Source organism: Microtus oregoni, unplaced genomic scaffold (genome assembly GCF_018167655.1).
Source record: "Microtus oregoni isolate MIOR12 unplaced genomic scaffold, Mior012 000008F_ref0000371, whole genome shotgun sequence".
Lineage (NCBI taxonomy): Eukaryota > Metazoa > Chordata > Mammalia > Rodentia > Cricetidae > Microtus > Microtus oregoni.
In genome coordinates, this window is record NW_024543067.1 from 37222501 (window position 1) to 37240649 (window position 18149).

The following is an 18149-nucleotide window of genomic DNA, read 5'->3' on the forward strand; positions in this document are numbered from 1 at the left end:
CTGAGAAAAATGAATCTGTTAAAACCCGACCCCGACAGCATATGGTTGGGCAAGAATTTGGCTTGGAGTTCCTCAGCAGAAAACTCAAAAAGTGAAAACTGGTCACTTCTGCCGTCCCCAGTGTCCCGAAAGCAAAGTACACCAGATGCTCCAAGAAGCAGCAACTATTTTTGGTACTGAGAACAGGCAGGGATTTCTCCCACGGCCTCCCAAAAAGAACTCTGTGATGTCACCCACGTCTTTCCGGGCAAAATCCAAAATCTTTACGGTTAGGAGCTGCCCCTCCCCCTTCTCCCTTCTCTCCACCACCCCTGCCTGCCCTTCACTCTTCTTTCTTTCTCATCTTTATTTCCTTCCTTTACATCTCTTTCTCTCCATCTTCTCTTTTTCCCTCTCCTGTCCTTCCGTCCTCTCTCTCTCTCTTTTCACACAAATTCTCAGTCTTTAGCCCAGACTGGTTCAAGCTCACAGTCTTCCCGCCTCCACCCTCAGAATGCTGGGACTCCAGGTGTGCACCACCACTTGTGGCCTCTGGGTGTTTCCCACTCCTATTCTGTCAGAGTAGAACCTACTCCACAGGGTCCTGCTGGACTCATGTTCTCGATTGACGATTTGAGTGCTGTGTAACCCAGGCAAGTTGTTTAACTTACCTGTGCCTGTTAAGTGTCCCTATTTCACGAGGATCCCTGGGAGGACAGAATGGTTTAAAAAGAATAGCACATGCATTTAGAATTAGAAGAGTCCTAGGCAGACAGAGTTACAGAAGTTGGCTATCATCACCATTATGCGGCACAATTTTCTCGATGATGCGGAGGATGGGGCCCAGGTTCTCACACGTGCCATGCAGGCACTCTACCCCTGAGCTATACCCCAGCTCTGCGGCTACTACTACAATGGCCACCTCATAATAGCCAAAGGCCAGGTAAGTAACTTTTAGGTGCGTGTGTAGGCCAGAGGACAGCCTCAGGACTCGCTCCTCAGGAGTCACCCACCTCTTTACAAATATCTTCTCACTTTGTATGCCATGTAGAGGTCAGAGGCGGTTCTGTGGAGTCCTCTTCTTACATGTGGAATCTGGGGGTGGAACTCAGGTCACCAGGCCTGCACAGTAAGCCCTCTCAGCCACTGAACCATATTGCCAGCCCTGCCTTAACGTTTACACAGTCTCTCCCTGGTCTGAAGATCTCAATTCATCTAGACGGGCTGCTAGTGATGCCCAGGGCTCCTTCTTTCCCTGCCTCCCAGTACTGGGATTACAAGCACGTACGGCCAGGCTCACTTAGTTAAAAATAGAGTCTTCATGCTTACAAGGCAAGCACTGTACCAACTCAACCATCTCCCAGCCCTGTGTTTGTCCTTTTCAAATTTAATTTTATTATCATTATTATTGCGTGTGCATTTGTGTGGATGTGGCGGCCACATGACAGCTTTTGGGGTAGGTTCTCTCTCCGCCTGTGGGTCCTGGGGCTCAACTCAGGGCTTCTGGTTTGCCACCTTGCCAGCTCCTAGACATTTTTGTTTTTATTTGTCTTCTTAATCACTATGCTGGCACGCCTGACTGCTCTGAAAGAAAAGAGGCTTATTTAACCTACCACCCTAGAGGTTCAAGGACACAGGGCTGTCCTCAAGGTGGCTCCAGAGACTGCCTCGTGATAGCTGGCGTCACAGCCCACATCAGAAGGGTACAAATTCCTCACGACGGCCAACGCTAATTATCAGCTTGACGGGATCTAGACCCACCTGGGAAATGGGCAAGCCTGTCAGGTGTTATTCTGATTACACTGTGTACTGCTTCATTTTTGGTCAACTTGACCCAAGCCAGAGTGACCTGGGAAGACGGACTCTCGATTGAGAAAATTTCTCTATCAGATTGGCCTGTGGGCCAGTTTCTTGACTGACGGTTGGTATGGGAGGACCCAGCCCATTGCGAGCAGTGCCAGCCCTGGCATGTTTAAGAAAGTGGATTAAGCAAGCCATGGGGAAGAAGCTAGCAAGGGCGACCCTCTGTAATCTCGGCTGGAATGCCTTCCTCCAGGCACCTGCCCTGACTTCCTGCCCTGACTCCCCATGTATTGGTCAAATAAACTTATCTCTCACCAAGTTGTTTTGGTTATAATGCTACAAGGGCCAGACTGAAACCAAGGTTGGGTGTGAGAGCTGACAAAAACAGAAACCGTGGGCTGAGCAGCAGTGGCCGGTGCTTTCTTCTATGACTATCGATGCCACTTGACCTCCCCGCCATGGTGGACTCTACCCCTGAACTAGGAGTCAGAATTTGGTTTGTTTGTTTTAATTAAAAATCATTCTTAAATTTTATACTTATGGGTGTTTTGCCTGCATGTATGTGGTACAGAGGCCAGAAGACAGAATTGGATCCCCTGGGACTGGAGTAACAGACAGTTGTGAGCTGCTATGTGGGTGCTGGAAACTGAACCCAGGTCCTCCGGAAGCGCAGTCAGTGTTCTTAGCCACTAATCCATTGCTCCAGCCTTGTTACTTGGTTATTATTGTAGCGAGGGACATGTGTGTCACAGCGTGCATGTGGAGGTCAGAGGACAACTCTATGGAGTCAGTTCTCTTCCACCTTCATGTGGGTTCAGAGGTAGACTCAGCTCCCAACCTTGAGCAGCAAGACCCTTTACCCAGTGAGCCATCTCATTGGCCCTGTGAGCCAGAATGGATTCTTGGTCTCTGAAGTTGTTTTGTCAGGGTATTTCTGTCACACCAACAGGGGAAGGTGCACCTCTCCAGGTCAGAGCCAAGGAGGCTGGGCCCACAGTCCCTCCCAAACACGGCAATAATCTATCAGACCACACTGCTTTTTTGATTGAGACAGTTTCTCACTGGATAGCCCTGGCTGGCCTGGAACTTGCTATGTAGACCAGGCTGGCCTTGAACTCACAGAGATCAGCCTGCCTCTGGCTCTAGGGTACTGGATCCCAGCTGAGCTCCACCTCTTAAAGAACACCTTGACAAGGGCTGGAGTGTACCTCATTTGTAAAGAGCTTGTTTAGCATAAATGAGACAGACTCCATTCTCAGGAAGAGAGAGAAGGCGGTGGAAGAAGATCCCAGCACCACAATGACTTGGAACCTGTGGTGCCGAGCAGCCAATAAAGGTTACTGAAGCCCCAGCGATGGCTATGCATCTGATTGTGCCCTTGGCATCTACTAACAGGTTTAATCCTTACCACGAGAGGTGCCACTTTTCTCTAGGGCAGAGAGAAGTCAAGACTCAGCCACAGTGACACAGCCTCCCTTCAAGCTATATGGTCACAGCGAACATGACCTTGCTGTCCTCCCCCTGTCTTTTTCCTCTGAACATGGGTCCCCATGGCCATTCAGGACTCAGGGTGTGACTGAGACAGACCTCTGTCCAAGACAGGAAGTGGCATGGGGGTGGGGAATTTTTTGTTTCTTTGTTTTGGGTTTTTGAGACAGGGTTTCTCTGTGTGTAGTTCTGGCTGTCCTGGAACTCACTCTGTAGACCAGTTTGGTCTCGAACTCAGAGATCGCGCCTACCTTTGTCTACCGAGTGCTGGGATTAAAAGTGTGTGCTACCTCTGCCCTGAAAGGGTGGGGAGTTTTGTCTGTCTTGCAGATGTTCACTGAATGACTAAATGTTGATGAGCTGGTAAGTTAGGGACTGAATGTCGTCACACATTCACAGTGAATAGCCACCCGACCGTTGCCCACCCCCTCCACCCCACCTGCGCCTTGCCGCTCCCCCCCTCTCTCCCAGGAGGCTGAGATCAGGCTGACACAGGCCCCCAGCAGGTCGTGAAGCAGTTCCGGAAGACGGGTTGTGATAAATGAATCAAGGACACGCCGGGCTGCTGCATCTGAACCGTGTCGGCAGCCAGCCCTTTGGAGGGCTTGAAATAATAGCCAGCTGCCTTTGTCAGACCTGGAGGCGCTGAGCAAATCCCAGCTAAGTGATAAGCTTGTCAGGCCTTAAAAAAGATAGTGGCTCACCTGGCCAGGCTGAAGGGCAGGGAATCCTTGGGGCCTCCTCAGTGTGAGCCACAGTGGCTCTGCCCAGGACAGCTGGGAAGCAGAGCAGGTAATAGTGTTGAGAATGCCCACCCCTCACCCGTTCACACATCAGTCACTCGCTCACTCATATATTCTCAACTCACCATCCATCCATCCACGAGCCATCTAACCAGGATCTGGCCACATATCCATCAATCTGTTATCTATCGACCCATGACCATCCATCCGTCCATATGGATCCTCATTCATTCATTCATTTATCCATCCATTCATTCATCTATTATCTATCCATCCATTCATGTATCCTTTAATTAGTCTATATTGCTATTTCTTTGTCCATGCATTCAAGCACCCATTCATCTAGTATCTCACCATCCTTCCATTCAACTTTTATTTATCCATCCCTTCATCTACCCATTCATCTCTTAATCTCTCTATTCACCCTTCCATCTACCCATCCTTCCATTTGTATATTCATTCATTTATCCATCCACCCTTATACTTATTTTGCGTGTGCGTGTATATGCATGAGTGTGTTCGCATGTGTGGAGGCCCAACACTGGGGGGTTTACTCTATAACTGTCCGTATTATTTTTTTTGAAAGTGTCTCGGGCTGAATTCACTGACTTGCTGGGATTTCTGGCCAGAGAGCTCCAGGGATCCCACTGTCTCTGCCTTTCCAGAGCTGAAGTCACCGGTGCACGCTGCCATGTGAAGTTTTTACATGGGTTCTGAGGTTCCAAACTCAAATCTGCATGTTTGCATGGCATGTGGTTTACAGACTAAGCCATCTCTCCAGCCCCATTTTTTGTTCATGTTAGAAAGGGTCTCATGTAGTTTCAGGCTAGTCTTGAACTGCTGACTTTCCTGTCTCTACCTTCCAAATATTGGGCTATCAGGAATGCCTACCATGCCAGGGAGGGAAATGACACAACATGAACAAAAATCTGCAAACAACCGGCAGAGTGGAATTTCCCTCCCTCTCAACTGAGCCACGTTAAGGTTTGGGTATATGTGTGCTGGAAGCAGGTCCTGGTGATTACAGGGAGATAGTTCTCTGAAGAGGCCGATGTGTAGCAGTTTCCTCCAAGGTTAAAACCTTCCATCTTGAAAGGAAACTTAGATTTTTCAAGACAGTGTTTCTCTGTGTGGCCCTGGCTGTCCTGGAACTTGCTCTGTAGACCAGGCTGGCCTCGAACTTAAGAGATCCACCTGCCTCTGCCTCCCAAGTGCTGGGATTAAAGGCAAGTGCCACCACTGCCTGTCGAGTGTAAAAGAAACAAACACTGAAGAGATGGCTTGATGATTAAGAACACTTGTTGCTCTTGCAGAGGACCAGAATTTGGTTGCTTGCCCTACCTGGTGGTTCACAATCATCTGTTAACTATAGTCCTGGGATCCAACAGCCTCTACAGAGGGCAGCAGACACAGCAACATCCATTCAAGTAAAACCCAAATACACAAAATAATAAAACAAATCTAAGTGCCAGGCGGTGGTGGCGCACGCCTTTAATCCCAGCACTCGGGAGGCAGAGGCAGGCGGATCTCTGGGAGTTCGAGGCCAGCCTGGTCTACAAGAGCTAGTTCTGGGACAGGCACCAAAGCTACAGAGAAACCCTGTCTCGAAAAAAACAAAAAACAAACAAACAAACAAAAATCTAAGTTGTCTTTTTCTTAAGAGAAGTAAAACAACAGGATGTTTTAGGGCAGGGCATTTACAAGGAGGTGAAGCAACAGGATATTGTAAAGCAGCAACAGTTCCAATCTGTGGATTGCAACATCTTTAGAGGTCGAATGACCCTTTCATAGGGGTCACATAGCAAATATCCTGCATATTACATATTTACATTATGATTCATAGCAGTAACAAATTTATGGTTATGGTGTCGCAATGAAATAATTTGATGGCTGGGGGGCACCACAACATGAAGAACTCTATTAAAGGGTTGTAGTATTGGGAAGGTTGAGAACCACTGTTGCAAGAGGTTGCAAAAGTGTCTGTCCTCCAGGAAAACTCCTTAAGACAGGAAACCAACAACTCAAAATAGCTTCAGGAAGTTCCTGAAACTGACTAGATTCACTAGGTCCCTCCCTGCCCATGAGTATGTAAAGATTGTTGAGAGTCACTCTCAGACAAGACAAGCTGCAAAGAGGACCCTAAGACAAGCCCAGCTGCCTGGAAGAGGCAGAGACCAGCTGAGCTTTCTGGAAAGGAAGCTTTCCAACCTGTCAGCTGCCTGCAGGCTGTGCAGTGTGCTTCAGGTTCCCAGCTTTGTGAGGAAAGTTACCATGCTCCAGTGGACTGCAATGATGCAGCTGTCTTTGAGTCTTTTTTGCTCCTGTAAGTAACCCCTCACCCACATGCCTGTAAGTAGCCCACTAAAGCACAATGGTTCTCCAAGTTGGGCTTTGGTGTTATTTGTACTTTGGTATGACATCAGTCCCCTGTCTGTAGATGTTAGCTCACCCCAGGAAAAGTCTCATACAACAAAGGCTAATGCTGGCGCATGGAATGATTAGTGCCCACAAGAATGGGTCACTATAAAAACAGTCTAAAACTAACTAACTAACTAGCTAATAAAATAAGTGCAAAGGGTGCGCTGCGCCTTGCCAGGCATTTTGGTTCACACCTGCAGTTCCAGCACTTGGAGGCAGAGACAGAACAATCCTAAGTTCAAGGCCAGCTGGGGTTACGTATGGAAACCCTGAATCCAACGACAACTAGCAGGTAAATAACAGAAGTAAGCCTGGGTCCTGAATAGCCCCGACTTCCTGTCACATCGTGTGCCCCTGCTGTAGTTATTCTCGGCACTGGTTATGACATCTATCACAAGCCCCTTACCAAAGGGTAAACTCATAAGAACACGCAAGCTTAGGAGTCTCAGCCCCTAGACATTTCTTCTTCATACGTGACCCAGTCCCTAGAATTTTCTTACAGTCAAAGGAAATAGAGTAACCCAGCCTCCTCCCCCTGCTTAAATGCTCCCCACACACACTTACATACATATGCATGCATGTACGCACATATGCACATATGTACACACTGTGACAGTGCTGTGTGACAACCCCTATACAAGAAACCCTGTAGTAGTACATCCATGGCAGCCATGTTAACAATTAATAATAAATAACGGGACATTTATTTCACTCCTCTGAGCGACACCCTGTGCTAAGTGCTTGGCAGCTAGTTTCTCATGAAGAACCCAGTGAGATTAAGCCATTATGAATGAAGTCCTGGATCTGCTTCTTCCTCTCCCTTGGTAGGTTGCCAGGTACATCACTTGGTCTGTGTCATCTGTAAAATGGCAGTAAAAATTCTCTCCCTCACTGCACACACACACAGTGCACATACACATCACATAATACAATACATATGCACACATATATATGCACACACATTCACACATACACACATACATACACATCACGCACACACACACACACACACACACACACACAAATAAACCAAGTGAAGAAATGAAGGAGGTGCATGAGCAGGAAGATCCTGATGCTGCTGAGCTCTGCCCTCCACACTACAGACACGGCTCCATCATTTCAGGAGTGTGAACCTGGGGGCTGACTTGCACTATATCTGAACCAATGTGGGTGTCACGGGCATGCTTTGGGGAAGTCATCGACTCCTATCCACCCAGAGCTACTCGCAGCACTGAGCATGTGGTCCGCAGTCCTGGGCTCTCGTCACACACTACCTGCCAGCTTCCAGAACGCCTGTGGGTGCCCTGCTGACTTCTCTAATAAATGTCTTCTTTGAAATAAGTTTAGATTTATAGGAAAAATTCCACGAGACAGCCCAGGGGGCACCCGCCTGGTCGCCCTCCTCCGGCACTGTTAATATCTTACATAACCCCAGCAAAGTGATCACAATGGAACCCCCAACACTACTAACTGAATTCAGACTTGTCCAGTTTCTCCAGTTTTCCCACTCAAGTCCTTTTTTGGGTCCAGAATCCAATCCAAGATCCCACACCGCACTGAGTCACCTCATCTTCTTACTCTCTTCTGCTCTTGAACAGTGTCCCCACTCCTTCCTGTGACCTTGACAGCCTTGAAGGACACTACTCAGAGTTTGTAGAATGCCCAATAGCTGTTTGGTTATGGAAGCCCTTGATTGCCCAGTTCTCTAAATGGAGCCTCAGTCCCAGACCCTCCTACTGGTTCTTATGCCCAGGAACTTCACTAGGTCAGGGCTCAGTGGTAGAGCCCCTGCCTAGAATCCCCCAGTGAGGGGCTGAGGTGTGGCTCAGGGGTAGAGCTCCTGCTTAAAATCCACCAGTGAGGGGCTGGGGTGTGGCTCAGGGGTAGAGCTCCTGCTTAAAATCCACCAGTGAGGGGCTGGGGTGTGGCTCAGGGGTAGAGCCCCTGCCTAAAATCCCCCAGTGAGGGGCTGGGGGGCATGGCTCAGGGGTAGAGCCCTGCCTAGAATCCCCCAGTGAGGGACTAGGGGGGCATGGCTCAGGGGTAGAGCCTTGCCTAGAATTCCCCCAGTGAGGGACTAGGGGGGCATGGCTCAGGGGTAGAGCCCTGCCTAGAATCCCTCGGTGAGGGACTGGGGCATGGCTCAGGTGTAGAGCACTTGTGAGCATGCACAGGCCTTGGGTCCCAGTACCACTACCAAACCCCTCAAAGAAGTAAAATAAAGGGGGACCAGGACCCATATTCCTACACCCGTTCCATCTGTCTGCAGGTTCCCTCAGATGCCTGCTGCCTGGCGGCAGTTGCTGCTGCGGCTGAATTACTGAAGGAACAAATTCCAGATCCACAGTCATTTAGCTCTCAGTCCACAGCTCCCTGCCAGAGGCCAGATCTAGCGAAGTTCACAGAGACATAAAAACGCCTGTCTTCTCAGAGAGATTCCGTTTTGATCCTTTTTGTGTTGACATCAAGGACTCATTTCTTTAATACTTAGCGGCTTTTGAACCAAGGATGGGAGCAGCTAACTGCATTTGCATCAGACAGCTGGTTTTCCAGGTGAGCTACAAGGCCTCTCCAGTGGCTCTTCCTTCCACTCCCCCCCCCCGCCCCCCCAGCCTGTCACTCGCTGGCTCTGCTTCCTCCTGGTTTTCTCTGGGCTTCTGGCAGTGCTGGGCAGTCAGACTGAGGGTTCTGGAATTATCCACAGACTCTGAGGTCTTCTTTGCCATACAGACCAGGGAAGCTTAGTAAGAACTAGCAAGGGCCCAGGTTGCCTGCCACAGCCTACTTAAAATAAGTGTTTCCAATTTTTAAAAACGATTGGTTATTTTTAATTTGTGTGTGTGTGAGAGAGAAGGCAAGGGCAGGTACCTTTAAAGGCTAGAAGAGGGCAAGGAACTGTTGTGTGCCACCTGCTTAGCTGCTGGGATAGGAACTCAGGTCTTCCGCAAGAGCCCTTAATCACTGAGCTATCTCTCCAGCCCCTTGTTTTTAAAGTGGGTATTTGTTTATTTATTTAGTCATCCATTCATTTGGGGGAGGGCTATCATGATAAATGTTCAGAGGTCAGCAGACAATTTTGGGGAGGTGGTTTTGGCCCTCTGACACGTAGGTCCCATGGATGAACTCCATCCGGTCCTCATTTTTCCTGGCAAGTGACTACCAGCGAGCCATCTTGAAGATCCAAAGGAGCGGTTTCAAGTCGCATCATTGTGAATGTCTCCATATTTGCAATGGAGATCAAAAAGCCAGTCTCTGGGAGTGCCGAGCAGGTGCCCTTTCCTAGCTGGCAACCGGAACCCACCCTTTAACCGCACAGCCTGCAGATCCGGTTGCTTTCTCAGCCCTAGAGGGTGGGAAAGGAAGACAAATGGTGGTTTCTAAGCCTGCAGGGTCCATACTGTTGGAAGCCCCGGCTCCGGTTTAATCTCTCACCTGAAGTTTGTCAGAAGTAAAAATGAGCCCGGATGAGCTTTTTAGACACTTCCCTCGACTTACAGGAATTCAATTTCTGGCCAGGGTATAAATCTGCAGCCCTCAGTGCCCGCGGTGGGGGCTAGGTCTGAGCTTCGGCAGGGGCTGGAGTTCGGAAATCAATCCCGCTGCGCGAAGAGGTCGGCGCGGGAGAAATTTATCTTCCGTGGCTGGCGGAGGCGTTTGTACGGATAGCCAGGGACACCCGGGCACAAAATGAAACGTTTGCTGCAAGGAGGCTCCCGGGCAGGTTGGATACAGGCGGTGGAAGCTGTGCAAGGGCAGGGACGTGAGGGAGAGGAATTACCTGCTGCCTAAGGAGCCCCAGGCCAGCAGCTGCCTGCCGCTTGGGACCGCCTCCGTGGGCTCCTGCTGAGTGCCTGGGGGTCCCGGAGAGCAGCTGGTTTGCTACCCTTCCACCCCCCTCTTCTTTCTTTCATTCTGTGCTGTTCATCGAACACAAAGCTTGAGCATGCTAAGCCAGAGCTCTGCCACTGAGTCCCAGCCCCTCACTGGAAGATTCTAGGCAGGAATCTACCATTGAACCACATCTCCAAGGTGGCTACTTCCTTTGGGTGTCCTGAGCATTCAGCACTCGGGTGTACCCCTGAACTTAATGTTCCAAGGTTTCAAACAAATGTCTAAATGCATTCGGTCCTTTCAGCTGACTCTGGATCCGAGTTTTCTGTGTTCAAATCTTAGTTCTGCTGTGCGATGCTGGGCTAGTGACTTAACCATTCTGCACCTCAGTTGCCTTCCTGCAGCTAGAGGCTAAGAGTAGCAAGAATGTCAGGGGCTCTGAAGAAGCCGCTTGCAGGGTATTTAAATGGTTCACCTGCTGGCATAGCAGGGCACATGGGAGGCAGAGATGTGGCGACCCAGAGTCCAAGGGCAGCCTCGGCTCTTTGGAAAGACCCAGTCTCCAAAGAGGCAAACAAAAGCTTCCCTATGCAGTGTGGCACACAGGGAATGTCATAACTGCTTTCAAAATAAAAAAATAAATGGATGAGCCTGGGATTCAGGAGGCAAAGGTAGGCAGGGTCCCTATGAACTGGAGGCCAACCTGGTCTACATAGTGACTTGCAGGCAGCCAGGGTTACACAGAGAAACCTTGTCTCAACATAAACAAACAAACAAATAAATATTACTGTGTGACCTAGAGTACAAAAAAGGAAGAGTCAGGCAGTCTGAACTTAAATGTTTCTTCCAGCTACACTCTATGCACGCGTGTGCATGTGTTTATCTATGTGTGCTTGCTTGTGCACACGTCATGGCCTGCGAGCTTGCGGAGGTCAAGGGCAGCTTGCCGGAGTCAGAGTCAGTTCTGTCTTTCCACCACGTGGGTTCCAGGGATCAGACGGAGGTAGACCAGCTTGGTGGCAAGGGCCTTTACCCACTGAGCCATCTCACAGACCCCTGACTTGGCTGTGCAGTACCCAAAGTGGACCACTTGTTTACCATCTCTGGGCCTCAGGTTCCTCATTTCCCAAACAAGGAAGCTGGTGACAGTACAGTTGAGGGCTTAGGGATGCAGGGAGCTAATGTATTCTGAGCGCTTAAAGCCTGCAGTTCAGAGAAAGCTTACTAGATGCCTGAGGCTGTTTTCCTCACAAAGGGGGTTAGGACAGCAGTTCCCGAGCTCCCCAAATTCACACCCAAGCCAAGAAGAGACAGTGAGGAGGCAATCATAAAAAGGGTGTGACAACTGCCAGATGAATGAGCAGGGCTGGCAGAGGGCCAGCATCCTGGAAGTGGCAGTGACTAAATAGAACGGGAGAACGAGCTGTGGGTCTGGTGGGCACAGGGCACCCGCTCATCCCTGGGACATCCACTGAGCACCTACAATACACCCAGTACTGTCCCAGGCTCTGGAATGCAGCTATGAATGAGGTCATGCCTTCCTTGGGGTTCTGCTCTAGTAGAGCAATCCAAATGTTACCTCATGAGGGCTGAAGATTAAACTAGGGGTGAGGGTGGCGGTGAGGTCTGGAAGGTGAACTAGGATGTTCTCCTTTTCTCCCCAAATCTAATTTCTCCTCTGCTCCAGTCTCTGCTTGAGAGGCCTGTATAGCCATCACTTTTATTACTGCCTGAGGTTGACTAATTTATAAAGAAAAGATGTTCATTTCATTTTACAGTTGGGGAAGATGAAAGACAAAGACCTGTTGGGTAAGTTGGGTTAGCCACAAGGTCCCCATCACCACCACACTAGCCCTGAACTCACTGCATAGCTCAGACTGGTCTTGACTCACGGCAATCCTCCTGTCTCAGCCTCCCAAGCACAGGGGTTACAGTTACACACAATACCACCCAGCACTTTATGTTATTTTTGGGCTGCTGTGTGTTGACTGGCTTTGGAGCCCGCATCCGTTCCCTTTCACAGGCCCTATCTCCGCCCACAGGCACACTGGGTGTGTGCTTCTGGGAGGAGACACAGTTTATCCCACAACTGAGCCAAAGCAGCCACCGCAACCCAGTTCACACATTCCCTGCACTTTCCCACCTCTTTCAAAGAAATCTGTGTCCAAGGCAGAAAGCTGTGGCCCAGCATTTGCCTGGCATGCACGAAGCCTTTGGTTCTGTCCCCAGGACACAAAGACAGAATGCACTTGCAGGAGAATGGGCGGCGATGGCCATCTGGGTCACCCGAGCCTTTTGTTAGTAAGAATAGGCCACTTGAAGGGAAAATCGATCCTGGCAGAGCTGGGGAGCAGTAGCTCCCAGGCAGAGAGGCCCTATGCCTCTCTGCTCCTTTGCGGATGACAGCCAGCGGGAGCTTGCCATTGTTCTGCCAGGTGGCTAAGCCCAGAAGGGCCCTCAATCAGCAGGCATTGTGGCCAGCTGCACCTGTGTCCCGCCCGCTGAAGGAGCCCTGGCAGGCACCTCCAGCCTTAGCGTTCCGGAGACCAGCTCCGCAAGTGGTCATTATCACCCATGGGCCCGCCAGGCACACAGCCTTGCCCAGTGCCTGGGCAAAGAACTTTGCATGGCGCCTTCTCCTAGCCCTCTGACTTGAACCTTACTGTGTGCCTCAGTGTCTCTGTGTGTAAAAACAGAGCTTTTGGTATGTCTTAGGTGACCAGTCTCCATTGCCAGGAGATGCTAGTGGCAGGAGCTTCTGTGTCCTCCCAGACGGGAAAAGGAACCACCAATGCTGGATGGATCCAAGGAGGGACTTGAAGATGAGGTGAAGGGTGACTGAAGAGCTACGGAAGCCGTGAAGACTGGCCACTGTCAGTGGCACCAGGGGCTAGAATCGTGGCTGGGCAGTTACGAGCATTTACTTGAAGAGGACCTGAGCTGAGTTCCCAACCCCCACATCCAAAGCCTCCCAACCGCCTGTAACTGCAGCTCCAGGTATACAACTCCTTCTTCTGGCCTCCATGGGTACTGCGCTCACATGACATTCCCACACAGACACACACCAATACACATAAAATAAAAACAATTAATCTTTAAAACAAACAAAAAAGTGCTGCCATGCCAAAGTTGGGCAGGGAAAAGATGATATGCTGACTAGTTTTATGTCAACTTGATGCAAGTCAAAGTTATCTGAGAGGAGGGAGCCTCACTTAAGAAAGTGTCTTCATAAGATCTGTCTGTAGGTGAGCTGGGTGGTGGCGCACACTTTTAATCCCAGCACTTGGGAGGCAGAGGCAAGAGGATCTCTATGAGTTCAAGGCCAGCCTGGTGTACAGAGCAAGTTCCAGGACAGGCTCCAAAAGCTAAGAGAGAAACCCTGTCTCAAAGGGAAGGGGGATATCTGTCTGTAGGCAACCACTTAATTAGTGATTGATTGGGGCAGGCCCAGCCCACTGTGGCTGGTGCCATCCCTGGGCTGGTAGTGCTGGGTTCAAGAAAGCAGACTGAACAAGCAATGATAAGCAAGTTAGTGCGCAGCTCTCCTCCATGGCCTCTGCATCAGCTCCTGCCTCCAGCTCCTGCCTTGCTTGAGTTCCTGTCCTGACTTCCCATGACGGTGATGTGGAAGTCTAATAAACCCTTTCCTCCCCAGCCTGCTTTGGTCATGGTGCGTTGTCATAGAAATAGTAAACCTAAGATGGTGTAGCCAGAGTCCAAAAGTTTTAGCCACGGTTCAGGACACTGGGAAGTGGGAGACTGCGCTAGAGAGGGAGGAGAGGGCATACAACCCCTCCCGGTTCCCCTGTCCCCAGCCTGCAAACTCCCTCCGCAGCCTTCCCTTGCCAGAAGCAAGCGGAAAGCCAGGGAGCAGGGGCACTTGGGAAATGGTCTACTCTACAGAGCTGCACACGAAAGGGTCTGGCGTGGGCACCAGATACGCAGCCCACACTCCGAACTGACAACCCAGATTCCTGCCCTCCACAGTTGCCCCAAGCAAGTCACCCCCTGTGGGACTTTCACACTTGTTTAGACACCCCAAACAAGATTCAAGACTTGGAAGGAAAGAGGATAATGTTCTATGTTTTTCTTCTTTTGTTTACTGTTGTTTTTGAGACAAAGTCTTTTGTTTTTGCCTTTTGGTTTTGTTTTGTTTTGTTTTTGTGTTTTGTTTTTCAAGACAAGGTTTCTCTGTGTAACAGCCCTGGCTGTCCTGTAACTCACTCTTGTAGACCAGGCTGTCCTCAGACTCACAGAGATCCACCTGCCTCTGCCTCCTGAGTGCTGGGATTAAAAGCATGCGCCATCACTGCCTGACTGAGGCAAGGCCTTTCTGTGTAGCTCTGGCTGTCCTGGAACTCACTATGTCGATCAGACTGGCCTCAAACTCAGAGATCTGCCTGCCTTTGCCTCCTGACTGCTAGGATTAAAGTTATGTGCCACCACACCCCACAGTTCAATTTTTAAAAAATATTTATTTTCTTTTTACTTATATGTATATGTGTCTGTGTAAGTGTATGTCCCATGAGCGCAGGTGCCTATAGAGGTCAGAAGAGGGCATTGGATACGTCAGAACTAGAGTTATAGACAGTTGTAGGTGCTGGAAACCAAACTTGGGTCCTAAGCAAGATCAGCAAGCAATCTTAGCTGTGAACCCATCTCTGTGGGCTCCAGCCTTCTTGTCCATAGTGAAGACGGAAGCTGAAAAGCCACCACCTCTGAGAAGCCCTCCTTAATGGCCTCCTGAAAGCAGACCTTTGAAACAAAGTATTTTATTGTGATTTAATTACAGTTATTTGATTGATTGTCTTGTGCTTGAACATACACACTGCCTCTGGGTGTCACCACACATGCCTGTGGAGATCAGAAGACAATTTACAGACTTGGTTCTCTCCTTCCACCGACTTGGTTCTCTCCTTCCACCATCTTAGCGGCCCCAGACCTTAGTGTCCTTCTTGCCGGCCCTTGTCATGGTGGAATCTTTATCGTCACACTTGGTGAGTGTGGGAGATGAACCATGCTCTAGTTTAGATGTGGCTTCTTCCCCAAAAGTTTCTGGGTTCCCAGTATAGCGACATAAGAGGTGGGGGTCCCTTAAGAGATGGGGGATAGTAAGAGGTCACGACTCAGGATATTATGGTAATTCTGGGGAGGGGTGCCCCCTCCTGTTTAGTATCCCCAGAAGGTTCTGGTAAGAGGTGATCTTAGAAGAGGTGGCTCCATGGTGGACATCTATGTAGATGAGTGTTCACCTCAGAGTCCTCATCCGAGCTCAGCCCATACCCTTGAACTTCTTGCATTGTGACCTTTCTGTTTTATGAAGTCATTCAACCTCAGACATTTCATTACAATCATGAAAGAGTAACACAGTTAATCAGGACGGAAGTAGCCAAGGACAGGAACATCCTGTCCCCGTCACTTCCCCCATGTCTAAAACACCTCTTTAGCACCTGGTAGTGATACATAATTATCTGCACAGTATTTCCAGAAAGGGAGAACCCTGAGGCAGTGCTGATTCCTCCTATGCCAAGTGGCAGTGCATGGGGCTGGGGAACTATAGAGAGGCTGGGCTCTGCTTGCTGCCCTCCTCCCATCCAGCCTGAAACCCTCCTAGTGCACAGAACCCTTCCAAGTAAAAACGTCAGCACCTCCAGGAGCCCCCTATCATTTCCGAGGACAGATGAGGGCATACACCCGACTAGCTGACCATACCTGTCCAGGAATTCTCCTGCCTCTACCCCACCTCTGTACAAGAGCCTTCGGATTGCAGGTGTTTGTTAGTGCATTGATCTTTATGTGAGTCCGGGGATCTGAAGTCAGGACCTCCGGTCTGCGCCGCCAGTCTTCCCTTCCCCACTGAGCCACCTCTTTGCCTTGTCTTCCTGCTTCCTCTCGGCCTTCATGATCTCTCCCTACCTTCTCTTATTCCTTCTCTCCTTTCTCCATCCCTCCGTCCTTCCTCACATGCTGGACAGAGCCGGCAGGCCCCAGGAGCACAAAGGAACTGAGGCATGCCTGCTTTCTAAGGTTTTCAGGGACCTTTTCTGCTCTCCTTCCACCAGTCTGTCCTGCTCTGACAACTTCCTCTCTCCTCTCAGAGTGGATGCACAAACAACCTCACCCCTGTGCTTTTTGAGATAGGATCTCACTATTATATAGCTTGGGCTGCCCTCAAACTCTCAGCGAAATGTCTGCTTCAGCCTCTGGAGTATTAAAGGCATGAGTTGCCATACCCAGTTGTGAAAGGGTGGCTAGCTCTAAGTTAGTGCAACTTAGAAACATAAACCCCAGAGTCAGCTTACTGGGGTTCAGAACCTGGCTTCTCCACTTTCTGCTGTGTGACTTTGGGCAAGTGATTTAACCTCTCTGGGCCACACTTTTCCCACCTCCAAAGCAAGAGCAGTGGCGACGCCTCCCACTAGGGGCGAGAGAACTGAAAGAGCTCTCCTTGGCTTTGTTCAAGGTGTCTCTTCCTCGAGGCTCCCCTTTGAAATCCCCAGGCAGATCAGGGAGGCAGAAGTCATCTCCTGCAGTGAGTTAATGAATCCAAAAGGGCCCCCAGCTGTGTCATGAGACTCTCAGAGCAAGTTGGCCTGATTTTCAGCCCCAGGGAACTGAGAACGGGGACTAGTGTCAGGCAACCACGCTGGGGCTGCACAAATGCTTACTGGCCCTATGACTCTCCTTGGTAGGGCCCAGGAAGTTAGGAGCTGTTCTTGGGTTTCTGCCTGAACCCCACACAGCTGTAACCTCCATATCCATGGCCTCTGCTTGGGGAGCATCACTCTGGAGATGACTGGAAGACACCCCCAGCTCCCGGCATCAGGTGACAGATGGTCAGTGAGTTCTCACCCTTCCTACCACTGCGGCCTTTAATACAGAGCCTCATGTTGTGGTGACCCCAAGCATAAAGTTATCTTTGCTGCTACTTCATAGCTGTAATTTTGCTGCTGTTATGAATTGTTATGCAAATATCTGTGTTTTCTTAGGCCACCCCTGTGAAAGGCTATGAAAAGGTTGACGGAGCAAAGGAGTCACAACCCACAGGTTGAGAACCACTGGTCCAGATGGAGGACCCTGTAATGCAGCTTGTGTTCCGAAGTCCACCCACCCACCCACCCAGTTGTGTGTGTGTGTGTGTGTGTGTGAGAGAGAGAGAGAGAGAGAGAGAGAGAGAGAGACAGCGCTTGTGTGCATGGAGACCAGCGACGACATCAGATATCTTCCTCAATTGCTTCTCGGCCTTAGGATTTTTTTATTTTGAGGCAGGGTCTCTCACAGAACTTGGAGCTTGTCTCTGCCTCCCAGCCCTGGTCCTAGGCTCTAATGGACTCCAGGAGATGAAGCTCACAGGCTGTCATGGAAAGCACTCCCCACCCATGGACTTCATCTTATTCGTTTATTTTGGAACAGGGTCTCAAGAGGACCTCCAACTCTGTGAAGCAAAGACTGACCTCGAGTGTCTGAACCTCTTGCCTCCACCTCTCCTGAGATTACAGGTGTGTAACACCATGCCTTGTTTTTTGTTTCGTTGGTAGTGCTAAGGATGAAACTCAGGACCTTGAGCAAAATAGGCCATAGCTCTACCCCTGAGCCACGTCCCAGCCCCTCACTGGGGGATTCTAGGCAGGGGCTCTACCACTGAGCTACACCCCAGCCCTTCACTGGGGGATTCTAGGCAGGGGCTCTACCACTGAGCCACACCCCAGCCCTTCACTGGGGGATTCTAGGCAGGGGCTCTACCACTGAGCCACACCCCAGCCCTTCACTGGGGGATTCTAGGCAGGGGCTCTACCACTGAGCCACACCCCAGCCCTTCACTGGGGGATTCTAGGCAGGGGCTCTACCACTGAGCCACACCCCAGCCCTTCACTGGGGAATTCTAGG

General features: G+C 50.1%; 1 protein-coding gene across 3 annotated transcripts in view; it reads right to left on the reverse strand.

Annotated features, from left to right (window-relative positions):
* Olfm2 (olfactomedin 2) overlaps window positions 1–18149 on the reverse strand; it is a 79135-nt gene that overhangs the window by 18720 nt on the left and 42266 nt on the right. Inside the window, exon 2 of one of the 3 annotated variants that reach the window (XM_041657333.1) lies at window positions 3975–4046. The exons of the other annotated variants lie outside the window; for them this stretch is intronic. Coding sequence (XP_041513267.1) covers window positions 3975–4046 — 72 coding nt within the window. The remainder of the gene's footprint in view (window positions 1–3974; window positions 4047–18149) is intronic. 3 annotated transcript variants of the gene reach the window in all.